Below are 15,482 nucleotides of genomic sequence, written 5' to 3'. Positions count from 1 at the left end.
TTCTGTATGGACTGCAGTTAGAGAATTTATAAGTTCCATTTATAAGTAGGTAAATAATTGGACTAGTTGCTGATTGATGTCTGCAGATGAGAACTATCCAATAACTGTTGTCAACTTTAGGCAACTGGCAAAGTGTTAGCATGCATTCATTTAAATCTTTATGAATGTATAACTGTGGTCAATGTGGTGGATACATCAAATAGCTTAGGGTTTCAGTGTGCTCCGTGGTGACAGAAGTAAATATTGGTGGAAGAATGGGCTATTTGAATGTTTTGTAATGGGAGCATAAAGTAGTTCCTGGTATGTACACCATCTAGGAGGCAACTGGCAATACTACGTGCAGCACCACACTGAGACGGCCCTCTGTGTGGCATCCTCTGAAGTCACTGTGTACTGCTTTTGTGGAGACGCACCACACTCATAGTGCTTTTTGCTGATAATGCACATACAGTAATCAAACCAAATGGAAAACCTCAAACACTTGAAAATTTAAATAATTTTTTCTTGAAAATAATAACTGTTTCTCTGCAAATGGACTGTCATTGAACTTGGATAAAACACAGTACATGCAATTCAGCACTTTTCAAGGCCTGACTACGTTATTAGAAATCATGTATAAGGCTATAGCAATAAATGAAATAGTATATTAAATGAATTTCTAGGTGATTATATTGAAAAGAACCTTAACTGGAAGTCACATTTTACAGATCATCTCGGCATCTTAAGTTCTGCAACTTTTGAACTATGAACAGTATCAGATTAAGAAGATGAAAATGCCAAAATGTTGACTTACTTTAACTACTTTCAGTCGCTAATGTATTATCACATCATATTGTAGGATAATTCACATTAGTTATGTAGTTATTTTGTTAGTTTCATGTTCCATCGATTATTTACACAATAAATCATAATGATGTCGAACGAGTCATTTTACATATGTATCGCAAATTCATTTTTAAATACAGATACATGCTGAACCTTACAGATGTGTGTTAGTAGTTTCTACTCACAACCTTTTACACAACAACTACATCTGTACTCTAACAAACCACCATGAGGTGCATGGCAGAGGGTATATCCCACTGTACTCTCTGTTCCATTCATGTATGAAACACTATAGGAATGATTTTTTGAATGCCTCTCTGTGTGCAGTGTTATTCTGATCTTATGCTCATGTTCCTATCTGAGTAATACACTGGGGATTGTATTATATTCCTAGAGTCATAATTCAAAGCTATTTCTTGAAACTTTGTTAATAGACTTTTCCAGGATAGTTTATGTCTATCTTCAAGAGTCTTCCAGTTCAGTATCTCTGTGACACTCTCCCATGGGTTAAACAAAACCTGTGATCTTTTGTACTGTCCTTCTCTGTGTATGTTCAATATCCCCTGTTAGTCCTATCTAATATGGGTCCCCTACACTTGAGCAATATTCTAGAACATGTCACACAAGAGATTTGTAAGCAATGCCCTTTGTAGACTCACTGCACTTCTACAATATTCTACCAATAAACCAAAGTCTACCATCAGCTTTACATATGACTGAAACAATTCCATTTCTTATCCCTACAAAGTGTTACACCCAGGTATTTGTATGAGTCGACCAATTTCAGTAGTGACTCATTTATATTATAGTCATAGGATAATATGTTTTTTTTATTTTTTGAAGTGCAAAATATTACATTTCTGAACATTTAGAGCAAGATGCCAATCTCTGCACTACTTTGAAATCTTATGAAGATCTGACTGAATGTTTATGATGCAGCTTCTTTCAGACAGTACTTCATTATAGATAACTGTATCTTTCGAAAAAATCTAGATTTTACTATTAATATTGTCTACAAGGTCATTAGTGTACAACATAAACAGCAAGGGTCACAACACATTTCCCTGGGGCACACCCGAAGTTACTTATACATCTGATGATGACTCTGGATCCAAGATAACATGCTGTGTCTTACCTACCAAAATGTCCTCAATCCAGTCACAAATTACACTTTATACTCCATATGATCCTACTTTTGACAATAAATGTTGGTGTAGTACTGAGTCAAATGCTTTTTGGAAATCAAGAAATAATGTATCTGCATGATTGCCTGAGATTAGATAAGATTGGATTCAGTTTTTGTTCCATAGACCTAAAAAATGAGATTCTCGTGGGTGTGGAACATGCCAGAAAGTATAACATAAAAACATAAAACATTTGAATATAATACTTACTACCCTGATCATTTGTCAGGAGATAGTCGAAATAGGTTAATACAATGCAGTAAACTGGAACAGCTAATATTTACAGAATGAACACACTGTCAGAATGAAACACTGTTGTGCAATATTAATGTTTGTGCTTAAGACAACCTTAATGTGGAGTAATGAATGCCATTTTTCCTTTTGGTATTGTAATTATGTTCATCATTGTTCCTTTTGAATTGAAGTGGATTATTTACAACAAACTCCATGAGGGCATAAATATACTGTGCAGCTGTAATCAGAATGACTAACACTTTAAATAGATGTATACAAGATGTTCGTGGGCGTGCCCCATGTATTACTCTTACAGAATGCTTTTGAGTGGTGAAGACTTTCTTTCTTAAAGATGAGCTACCCCAGAACGTTATTCCATATGACATCATTGAATGAATATATGCAATATATGTCAACTTACTTAGTTGTCTCTCCCCAAGATTTGCAATGATTCTAAGTGCAAACATGGCTGAACTAAGTTGTTTTAGGTGTTCCAGAATGTACTTTTTCCAGTTTAAATTCTCATCAATATGAATATCTAAGAATTTTGAAGTTTCCACCCTATTTATTATTTCCTCACCATGTGCTGCACTTATCATTGGTCTAGTAGTCCTAAATATGCAGAGCTGAATATTGTATTTACCCAATTATAACATGGGGTTTTTCCAAAATTCATCATTTGAAAAACACAGGGTCATCTTATATTCACATTTTAAACTATTGCTGCTCAGGCTAACATTTTTACATTGTTTATTAGAGTATATAGTGGTTGCCTTTCATTTACAGACAAAGCTTTGGATATTGAGGCCACATGCAGATTTATTTTGAAGAATTCAGAATGGCAGATATGGGCAAATGATTCTTGCATTCAAACAGGTTCAACATTTCTTGATACACAGAAGCACTTGATACAGTATGACATTGAAATTTTTTGGCAGATTAAAACTGTATGGCAGACTGATACTTGAAATCGGGACCTTTCGCTTTTGCGGGGAAGTGCTCTATTAACTGAGCTACCCAAGCATGACTCATGAACTGTCCTCACAGCTTTACATTTGCCAGTACCTCATCTCCTACCTTTTAAACTTCACATTGGCTCTCCTGTGAAACTTAGTAGAGGGAGAGAGAGATGGAAATGGTTAACTATAAATCACTGTATGCAAAATGCAGTCATCATGTAAATATTCTGTAAGTTGCCATATTTTTCACTGAGAAAATTTACTGTAATTGTAAAACTGATTCATTCCACATCATAGTGAGAAAATGCAATTGTGCTCCATGGAACATGCAAATAACTAAACTTTAGTATCAGTAAGCCTTATCATCAGTTTACTAGCCTGTCGGCATTGGTAGCAAAGGTTCTGTATTGCTTGACGTGTAGTGACATGGTGATCAGTGGAACAAACAGCATATTTTAAAGAAAAGAAAGCTCACTTGGAAGGTATCAGTCCCAGAAATTGACCCTGTGTGAAAGTTTGGACCATAGTTGTGGTAGTACGCAATATGACCTTCTGAATGTACAGCTTTTGAATGTCAAGTGCTCCAGTTGAACCGCTCCACTCTGCTGCAGCCACCTAATGTCTAATTCTAATGAGCTGCACAGTAGAGTGACAATCGGAGCCCTCCTATTTGCGGGATGTTGATGGCAAGGGTTGAGGAGGTGGAAGGGCATCATTTCTGCTGATTGTTTTGAAATTTTGTTCAAGAACTCATTGTTTTACATTAAAAGAGTACCTAATGTCAGTCTGACACATGTATGTGTTTGATTATGCCTGAAAGTCAAAATGAATAAATCAAAGCAACTGAAGAATTATTATGAGATGGAGTTAATGATTTTCAATTTACTATTTAGTCATTCCAATCACACTGAAAAATAGTGAAACTCCTGCAGATTTATTTCAGTTTAACATTGCCAGCTGTTCCAACCAAAGAAAATAACACACAACAGTAATGTTAACAATTAAACAGTGCTATGCTACTTCTTTAATGACAAACTAATTAATTTCACTAATTTGCACTGCATTTGTGAATTGAAACATAAAAGTGTTCAAAGCAAAGAGGTCTCTGGCAACAACTACACAATACAAACCATGTACTTTGACACCATGAACAAAGCATTATTGCATGTTTGTTCATCAACCTTATGAACATGAACATCTGACTCACTCTGCTATACAGTATTTCACATTCGTGCCTTAGGCAGCTCCAATGGGGACAAATGAGTGACAACCAGCTGGTTCATGCAGAGTTTAAAATCCATATTTTCAGAAGGTCATAACTGGGTACTTTCAAAAGTATGGCCCAAATTTTCATGCGAGATCAACTGCTGGGGCTGATATCTTGCAAATGTGCTATTTTGTCCTTAAAATATGAGGTCGAGTTGGCAATGTTTCCGCGTGAGTTCATGCAATGAATGGCTGACTAGAAAAAGAGTCAAATCACAGCAATGATATTGTAAGTGTACAAAATCAGCCCAGAATTGATACTGAAGAGCGAAAAGCGTATAAGAAGTGTAATGATGCTGTCCAAAGGCTTCAAGAGATAACAGGCAAATGGCTGTATATGACTGTGAGCACATATTTAAGTGCAGAACTCCATCAGAGCAGAAGTGCATTGTACTCCCTGCTTGTGCTGTCTGGGGAGCCATGAAGGGCTGTCATTACTTACTAACCTCAATATCTCAGACTCAACAGTGTTACTGTTGTTCTTACTAACCTCAATATCTCAGACTCAACGGTGTTACTGTTGCTCAGCAGAGAATCCAAATCACAGTTGGATACAAGATAAACTAAACTAAACAGTGCAATATTAATGTGTTCCTACTTTGCACAGGTTGTGGTGTCAAGGGATGTGTTACTAACTGCATAGGTCACTGCAAAATAAGAATACAACTGCTCTCACCAATAATAATGCAACGCAGGGTAACATGTTTGGGACCATACACTAAAAACAATGTACTTCTAGCTACGAAGCAAACCAGATGTATTTATTAATATTATGAAACAGGAGAAAACATTTCTACATGGTTTTTTCATTTATTTATTCATCACTACTGTAAATCCCACCATGAAGATGAATCTTCACTGATACAGAACTGCTAAGGTCTACATAAACAGAGAGATGCACCCCTCATAATTAATTCTGTGTGATTTGTTCATATAACAGTAAAGTGCTACACTGAATTAACATAATACAATGACTCTACTATGAATCAGGCTGCTACTTCCTCATGTATGTACCAAATAGCTATTTTTCATCTAATACTGCCTACTTAGCATTTACACGAGTTCTTAGACAATCATCAAGGTATGTAAGTCACCTATGTGTTGTAAGACTAGAAGCATATTTACAATTAACATCATTTCTTGTAATTTTGATATCAAGCATTTTCAGACTTTGAATCTAAGTCAATCAGATATTTTTAAGAAGAAGTGGCCATTAAGAGATGTTTTTAATTTTATTTTGTACTTGCAGTGATTCTCATTTCTTTTAGCAAATTAAAGACATTTAAACCTAAATACAGAATTCAAATCTCAGCACCAGGTAAAGAGGTAAAATCTACATGAAAATTAATTTTGTGCTTTATATTGTGGTACTGTTGCTGTAAGATATAATAGGTGTGAACAGCAGATATTAGTGAACCTTCTGTTTGCATGCAAATGCACACATGAAAGCATTATATAATTTAAGATAAATATATGTCAAACTTTTCTTATTAAGAGATTTTTGTGTTTGAGAATAATTCCGAATTATAATTTTTATCTGACTAATATATGTATACATTTCTGGGAAAAAGGTATATAGTGCTGTAGATGTATTTATATGAAACTGAACTGACACAGCTATCTTGTTCTCTATCTTTAAAGTTTTCTTTTGTCTACATTTTTAAGTTGTATTCTGCGAGCATGTTTCGTACTTCATACAATTTGAAGGTGCTCCTAAATACTATTTCTAAAGGCATAGCTACACAAAATTGTTCTTTATTTTAGATCTTAGAGTGAAATTACTAATCAGCGATTTGAAGGAGTGGTAGGTTTTTCCCGTGAAGAAACTGCTACAGGCATCTTTTTATATATTTTAAATGAGTAGGAAAGGAACTGAGTCCATTAGTTTGTGTCGCAACTTAAACAAACATTTTATCAACCCACAGTACAAATATTTCAGTTGCACTCTGGACAAGTAAGAACTGTTCTGGTATTTTTGTGATGTTAAAATACATATTTCTAGTACTGAACAACACCTGTGTAGAGGATGGCAGTTCCAGACTGCCTTGAGACTGGACGCAGTGCCAATCGAGAAGCTCATTGGTGGGAGGGTCTTGAGCTGGCTCCTAAACAAACCAGACAGGGACTGCTGTCCAAGATATGGGACCCTCAGCAGCTGGAAAAGAAAGAAACAGGTAGGGCAATTATTTTTCTTGAATAAATAAATAAATTGAAGAATACATCAGTATGTCACTTTACAATCAGATGTGTGAGGTGAACAAAAGTAAACAAAAAAATTTTTTTTTTTAATGAGACTTCATTAAAACTGCTTTGAGATCTACAAAGCAATCAGAGTTACTTTTCCACAAATTCATTATACAGATAAGCAGTTTTCAATTTGGCAGCAAAAACAGATAAACTATAACACTGTTCTTTTGAATATTTGTTACCTCTCAATGGAACATTATGCACCAATTCTTAACATGTGCTTGGTTTATTTTAACTACCACTGATACTCGTGCATTAACTATTAATCTCAATTAACTTAGAACGGATAGAACATGTGGGGAGCAATGACTTTGGATAATGATTAAATATGTAAATCTTCTTCTTTTTTTTTGTAATAGTAAGAATAAAACAAGCATATTCAGTTACATGTGTCTTACTAAATAATTACTGCATGTAGTATGGAAGAATACCATAAGTTGGTAACCCACGGAATACAAAGTAACAAAGAAACCCCAGGTAATGTACAAAGTCAAACAGTGAATTCGCGTCATATCTTCAAATGGGTTCAAATGGAAAGACAGCTCTGCAAGAAGATCTGCAAAAGGAAATTAGTGATCTCCAAACTCAAACTGAAACACTCAATTATATTAAGTTGAAACTTCCTGGCAGATTAAAACTGTGTGCCAGACCAAGACTTGAACTCGGGACCTTTGCCTTTCGTGGACAAGTGCTCTGGAAACATCCCCCAGGCTGTGGCTAAGCCATATCTCCGCAATATCCTTTCTTTCAGGAGTGCTAGTTCTGCAAGGTTCGCAGGAGAGCTTCTGTAAAGTTTGGAAGGTAGGAGACGAGGTACTGGCGGAATTAAAGCTGTGAGGATGGGGCGTGAGTCATGCTTGGGTAGCTCAGTCGGTAGAGCACTTGCCCGCGAAGGGCATAGGTCCTGAGTTCGAGTCTCGGTCCGGCACACAGTTTTAATCTGCCAGGAAGTTTCATATCAGCACACACTCTGCTGTAGAGTGAAAAATTTCATTCTAGAAACTACCCCCAGGCTGTGGCTAAGCCATGTCTCCCCAATATCCTTTCTTTCAGGAGTGCTAGTTCTGCAAGGTTCGCAGGAGAGCTTCTGTAAAGTTTGGAATGTTGGAGATGGGGTACTGGCGGAATTAAAGCTGTGAGGACGGGGCGTGAGTCATGCTTGGGTAGCTCAGTTGGTAGAGCACTTGCCCGTGAAGGGCAAAGGTCCCGAGTTTGAGTCGCGGTCCGCCACACAGTTTTAATCTGCCAGGAAGTTTCATATCAGTGCACACTCCGCTGTAGAGTGAAAAATTTCATTCTATGTTAAGTTATTCCCACAAACGACAAGACAGACTACAAATATGATAAACAATTTGCCCACCAAAGCCAGTGTAGTTCCCATACTGTGAGTAGAAGTACAAATTCTGAAATTCTTACCAGAGGAAACAGAACTGTGGTTTGAACTGTTAGACATGCCGTTCATGCAAAAGATGTTATTAGTGATATTGTGGCAGTTAATGTTTTAGATGCCCAAGCAGTCACAATGGTTTCAGACATTATACTTAAACCACCCTTGCAACAGTAATATCTCCACTTGAGGGACACCTTTTTCAGCCAAATGTGTAAATCAGTAAACCAACACATGCAACAAGTATTCCTGTTCAAACATGTCAGTGATACAACACTGTCAGAAATATGGCATCACTTAAGAAAGATCATCAAGGAAGAAGCAATTCGGATGCAATGCTGCATCATTTTTCACTAACACAAAATAGCTGTGGCAGTATGTCAGAAAAGTGATATTAAGTCTTTAGTATCAGTAGCAAACAAAGTTCAAGCTATGATGGAACAGGCAAACACACTGGCGGTGACTCAAGCAATTAACACTGTCAGCTTGGGTAAGACCGCTGCTGTACGACATGAACAGCAAACAAACATTAATGAACAGCTCCAAAATCTGAAATGTCAAATGAACACTGACAGTAAACAAGTGCACCTGCACCAGTCAAATTAAAAAAGATAGTCACTCATTCCACCAGCAGAACAGAACTCAGAACTGATGGCCATATGGCACAAGGGAAACAAAATTACCCAATGTGCTGTTACCACAGGCATTTTAGTGGTCAGTTCGCAATCTGCACATCTCCATGCGCATTCACAAACAATATACATGGCTTTCAGTAGGTATTGAAAGTCACACTGTTTCACTAAAGTGCCAGCTCATAAACAAAGGAGCCATTATTTTTTCTGAAAGCACTGGCAATGACATAACCAAAACTAACCAAGACACAGCACTCAAAATTGCTGCAATTATCAGTGATAAATTGACCGTGGTCACACATGCACTGAATCAACCATTTTTGTTTACGTTATTGTGCAAGCAAACTATTGCTACATTATCGGCTTAGGTTGAGATGTAAATATGCAAATATATAGACACCAATAGGCTCACCTTACCAAAAAAAAAAAATGGTTCAAATGGCTCTGAGCACTATGGGACTTAACATCTGCGGTCATCAGTCCCCTAGAACTTAGAACTACTTAAACCTAACTAACCTGAGGACATCACACACATCCATGCCCGAGGCAGGATTCGAACCTGCGACCGTAGCAGTCGTGCGGTTCCAGACTGCGCGCCTAGAACCGCTAGACCACCGCGGCCGGCGCTCACCTTACCACTTTACTGCAACAACATACGGCGAATGTGAAGCAACAGTTGATCTGGGTTTCAGTCAGAAGTCCAAATGGAGGTTCATACTAGCAAATATTATTGAGCCACCATTGGATGCAGATTTAATTCAACACTGAGGACTTGAATAAATCTCCATATGGTATAAGTCAAGATGGGTTGTGAGATGGTCACAGGTAATGAGGGCAAAAGTCGTACGGATATCATCATTTCACTCTGTAATTTTGTTATACCAGAGGGCAGACAGGAAGTTATCAGCCACTTAGATTAAGTATTGCACAGCACAGTGTGCCATATTAAGACAACACACGGCTAACCGGTCCCTCAATGGCCACTGAGATTGGCACCAAATACTTTTTTCATGGCAGAAGCAGAATTTGAGGAAATGTTACAAACAGGTATCATACAAACATCTGACATGCGTAGCACCAGTATATGTAAAGAAGAAGAAGAAGAAGAAGAAGAAGACAAGATGTCTCTGACTGCCATCCAGGCCCTAATGTAAGGGTCTCCATGAATGTATTAGCCAGTGCTACGATTTGTTAGTGTGACTCACTGTAAAAGTGCTTATAACCAATTTCTTGTGGCAGAAGAAGACATTCTCAAGACTTCAGTGATAATGACTCTTTTGGTGTAAAAAAATTCTGCCCAGTCATAGCAGCATTTTGTAGATGAGGTGCTATGGGAAATTTATTTTTGTTTTGTGTATCTAGATGATACTTTGGTAGTTTTCATGCAGCAGCATTACATGAGAAACACCTTAATGCAATGTCTGACATGATACGAAAATACAGTTTGATAGTAAATGAAACAAAATGTGTTCAGTTACAAAACCAAGTAACATTCCTTGGCCATACAGTTTCTGTAATCAGTATTTGTCCGCCAGAAAATAAGATAAAGGTCCTTAAAAACATCCCACATCCAACAGATTTTCAGCAGTTAAGAAGATTTCTGTGAATAATTAACTTCTACCACAAACTCCTGCTGGGAGCAGTGGAGACATAGGCACGGTTGACAGCAGCACTGGCAGGTAACACCACCATGGGCTGATGTCCACTACCATGGATGCCAGAGGCGCAACACACCTTTGAAAAGGTAAAAGCCAGAAAAACAGTTCTCTTGTGTCCCCTGTACATAGTGTACCATTAAGTGTGGTGGTAGATGCTAGCCAGAATGCTGTCGGTATGGCTCCCCATCAATATGCTGAGAAGTGTTTTAGATTTTTTCTCCATCCTTATGCTGAAACCAGACCATTGTAGTCTATACAGACCATAACCCAATTACATTCACTTTTAAGAGACTGAAGGAGCTTTGTTCTCCATGACAGTTTTGCCAGTATTAGTTCATTGGTAAATTTATGACAGATGCAAGATATACAAGATGGGCGGAATATGTAATTGCTGATTTGTTCTCAAGATTGGTGCTATCGCTTGTACAATTAACTACAATCAGTTCTGTGCAGTGCAAGCCACAGACAAACAGCACAGAAGCTTTGCAAAGCAATTCAACTGCCATCCAACTCAAATGCAATTAGTAGGTACCAAAGACATTATTTGGTATAATATATCTCAGCTCTCTCCTAGACCATTTGTACCTGTAGTGCTACATAAAGCAGTATTTGACAGTGTTCAAAGCCTTACCCATCCCAGCAAAAAAGCCACCATTAACCAAATGACAGAGAAAACATGTGACCTCACATTAAAAAAGAGTGTCGCCAGTGGTCAAGAACATGCATAGCATGTCAACAGTGCAAAGCTGGCAGACATATACAAAGCCAGTGTGAGAATTTCCAGAAGCAACAGGCCATTTCTCGCACATAAACATAGATATTGTGGGCCTGCTTCCACCATCAAAAGGGTATCAACATATATTTATAGCTATTGACAGATACTCCCAGGTGAAGGCAATGCCAATCAGTGGCATTTTAGTGGAAACAACACTAATAATATTTTTGGCAACTTGAATTTCCCGTTTCACCTGTCTAGCTCACATCACTATGGATCGAGAGTGGAAATTTGAGCCAACCTTGCTGCCATTGATCTTACTGGGCCCCTGCACTGCTTTCAAACCAACACTGAGCATGAATAATGGGAACGGGTATTGGGAGACACCGAGCAAGGTGATGCAGTGCTTAGCACACTGGACTCGCATTGGTTCAAACCTGCATCCAGCCATCCTGATTTAAGTTTTCTGCAATTTCTCTATGTCACTTCAGACAAATGCCAGGATGGTTCGTTTGAAAGGGCATAGCAGTTTTCCTTCCCCATACTTCCCTAATCTGAGCTTCTTTTCTGTCTCTAATGATGCTGTTGTCAATGGGATTTTAGACAATAAGCTCCTCATCCTCCATGGAGAGATATTACTTCTGCTATCAGAGTTTTTTCAGCACAATAGTCGCCAGTTGAACCATAATTGCTATTTTTGCTGCAACAATTCAAATTCCAAATCTCTACACTATGCCCTTCACCAGCATCCCACTATAGAAACCAGAAAGATTTCATCCAGAAGGACCTTAAAATAGACTTGCATGTGATGCTAAGGACTGCTATAGAGTGCCCACTGTTACTCATTTGCTCACACCAGACACCCCTGCACAATGGCAGGAAACCTGGGGCTCCACATCAGTGACTTCAAACCAGCCCAGCAGTTGGACTGGTCACTCAACCCCAGTGTCACCCTCACTTAGCAAATTAGCCCTCAGAAAGTACCAGGCACTAAAGCAGTTTACACCACAGCAGGCTGAAGGGTGTGTTATAGATACCTGCACATATGTCCGCTCCATAACTGGAACAGGAAAACCAGGAAGTGACAGTGGAGCACAAAGTACCCTCTAGCACAAACTGTAAGCTGGCTTGTGGAGTATAGATGTAGATGTAGCACCGCATGGCAGTGTGCGCAGCATCAGCTTTTGATAATAATTAAATATGTGTATATTGTTCTTTTGTCTACTATCCTAATTTTACCATGTTCTGTTTGTTCTTTTTGACATTTCTTTGTTAACTTACTATTGTCAAGTTTTATTTTTGTAATTATAAGAATAAAATTATTTTATTCAGTGATATTGTGACATGTATATGCTGAATTATTACTGTGTGAATTACGGAAGAATCGTATAAACATTTATAACTGTAAATAAAATAGGATTTTCAATATTGTTGCAGTTAGTGTACCGTGTATTAAGTCATCTGCATTCCCTTGCCATGTGACTCATAGCAACATAATCTATGTGGTGTTGAACAATATTCCTGTGGTACTGGTTGTGATGCTTTTTTGTCCAATCTATTTTTTACTTTCTGAATGATTCCCTTACAGTATATATGTTGTTGTGGCAGTCTTCATTCTGAAGATTGGTTTGCTGTAGCTGTCCATGCTATTCTATACAGTGCAAGTCCCTTCATCTCTAAATAACTTATGCATTAGAAACTGCTTACTGCATTCATCCTGTGGTCTCCCATTATATTATTACCCCTACATTGTCAACTCATGATTCCTTCATGCCTCAGGATGTGGCCTATCAATTGATCCCTTCTTGTAGTCAAATTGCGTCACATTTTTTTTTTTTCCTGAATTAGATTCAGTGCTTCCTCATTAGCTTTTGATCTACCCATTTCCCCTTCCACATTTCTCTTTCACATGAGCTGCACAATGTCATCAGCAAAACTCAAAGTTTTTTATTGTCTCCTGAACTTTTTGAAAATGCTAAAATGGAAAGCTAGTACTCTGCAGTTATATCCACATCCCCTAGTCTTTACTTATCAGCAGATAAAAAGTTCTTGGTAAGATTGCTGCATAAAATTTGGATAAAATCCTAAGCTTTTAGTGACCGTCACCATCAGGGGCTATGTCTGACTGCCATGAAACTGGTGAGGCTTCCACTTATATCTAAAGGACTCCATGTGATTGGCTGGATTACATCTTGATGACATCATGGAGATGGCACCTATTAAGGTGGCACCTTCTACGTCCATAGATTATGTTTCTGTACTCTATCCAGCACTGTTTGCAGTGCCATCACTCACACTGGGTGGTAGACTATGAGAAATCTTCCTGTGTGCTATTTATTTATCAAGTGCACACCTCCATGCATCACTAAGTGCATAATTTGTGTCTCTATTGAAGTTGTTATTACGGAGTTTAATTTCCACTGATTCTCCCAACAGTTCGAAGTTCAAAGCAGAGGCCACAATTCTCATATGTTCAAACATAATCTTGTGTTTATTTAATAGGCTGTGATCAGTCATTGGACTCACCAGATTCTTAAATGAGACATGAGCTTCAGCAGTAAGCAGGCAGACAAGGGAGCTATTACACACCTATTGCCTCTGTAATGAACCTGTGAAGGGTTTGAGGCTGAGAGCAACTATCTTATCCAGGTTGCATGGTCTGCCTAAAATATCCAAAGATGGATTATCACTTAGACCAATTGTGAATCCTACCTTACTTACTCCTCAGCTCCACAGCCCTTGACGGGCCTTGGTCTTCATCACAATATCCTGCCATTCTATCTGGTCCATGGCTTTCCATCTCCATCCTTGAACCTAGCTTTTTCATGTCTTCTTCAATTCCATTTCTTTCTGGAATGTCCCTTCCATCTGCATCATCTGCCTCCAGCTATCAAAAATCTTCTTACATGTTCTATCTTCCTCCAACCTTACCATATGTCCTGCCCATTGCAGTGTTCTTATTTTAACGGTTGGGACAATGTCAGGTTCTTCGAAAAGTTGTTCTAATTTTGCATTCGTATGGATGTGCCAACCTTATTGATCATTTATTGGGCTGTATATTTTATGCAGAACCTTTCTCTGCCAAATGCTAAGGATCCTTTCCTCATTTGCAGCCATGGTCCACATCTCAGCACCAAACATAGCAACTGGTCTTATAATTGTTTTGAAACTGAGGATTTTTGATTTTCATGATAGAAGTGAGCTCCTAAGTATGGATAGTGTGGCTAAGTAGCACCTATTTAGCATCTATTGCCTGTTGCTGTTCTAGCTTTCACCTTGCTGCTGATGTCATTTGTCTCTGTTATACTTGATCCGAGGTACTTGAAGTCTCTCACCCTTTCAAACTCCTTTTGCTATCCTGTGGATTTGGTAGGTTTCACTGGTTGGTTATTGCCATATATTTAGTATTCTTGACATTGACTATCAGGCCAAGTTCCCTTGTACCTCTTTCCAGTTGTTGATAGCCATCAGCCAGCACAGCAGTGTTTCGTGCGAGTAATGCAACATCATCTGTGTAGGCTATGTACTGCAGTGAACAGTTAAAAATTGTTCCTCCTCTATTTAACTGTATCTGACTTATGACTTTTTCTAGGCAGAGGTTGAATAGCAGTGAGGAGGTACTGTCACCCTGTCTCAGACCCTTCTTCACTTCCACTTCTCTAGAGATGTCGCCCTGTATTATTACTTTACAGTTGGTTTCACTGAGGACCAACATAGAAAGTTTAATGAGCTTCTTAGGTATTCCAGCCTCTTCCATCACATTCCGCAATGCCACTCTTGAGATACCATCATAGGCTTTTTTTAAATTGGTATAAAGGTGGTGTATGTTTATTTGATGTTCATAACATTTTTCAAGTAGTATGCGTAATGTGAATATTTGGTCAGTTGTTGACCTATTTCTTCTAGAGCCACTCTGATGATCTTCAATTCTCTCTTCCACATAGGGAGTAAGCCACCTAGTTAGAACCTTGGAAAACACTTTATATGTAGTATTTAGCAGGAATATTCCTAGGTAATTCTGGCAGTTTAATTTATCTCCTTTGTTATGTACGGGGCACATAATAGCCATTTTCCACTCCTTTGGCACGCTCTCCTCCTGCCAGACACTCAGTATTACTTTATGTATTGCTTTCCACACTGCTTCCCCACCATATTTGAGAAGTTCTGCCTGGATTTGATCTTCTCCAGGTGCCTTATTATTTTTTAAGGTCTTAATGGCTTGTATCACTTCCTCCAGTGTGAGTTCTGGTGTTAAGACCTCTGGTCCATAAGAAGTTATTTCCACCATTTCTTCTTGTTCTAATCCTTCTACGTCTGGATTCAGCAACTCATGGAAGTATTCTGCCCATCTGTCAAGTATTTGATTACTCTCCCC

At 38.3% G+C, this 15,482-nt stretch overlaps 1 protein-coding gene across 1 annotated transcript in view; it reads left to right on the top strand.

Annotated features, from left to right (window-relative positions):
* LOC126419508 (SANT and BTB domain regulator of class switch recombination-like) overlaps positions 1–15,482 on the top strand; it is a 130,241-nt gene that overhangs the window by 85,713 nt on the left and 29,046 nt on the right. Inside the window, exon 8 of the mRNA XM_050086698.1 lies at positions 6,502–6,642. Within this exon, the coding sequence (XP_049942655.1) occupies positions 6,502–6,642 (141 nt within the window). The remainder of the gene's footprint in view (positions 1–6,501; positions 6,643–15,482) is intronic.

This window comes from Schistocerca serialis, chromosome 9 (genome assembly GCF_023864345.2).
Source record: "Schistocerca serialis cubense isolate TAMUIC-IGC-003099 chromosome 9, iqSchSeri2.2, whole genome shotgun sequence".
Lineage (NCBI taxonomy): Eukaryota > Metazoa > Arthropoda > Insecta > Orthoptera > Acrididae > Schistocerca > Schistocerca serialis.
The sequence above is the reverse complement of the archived record's forward strand: the minus strand, read 5'-3'. Positions and strand labels throughout refer to the sequence as shown.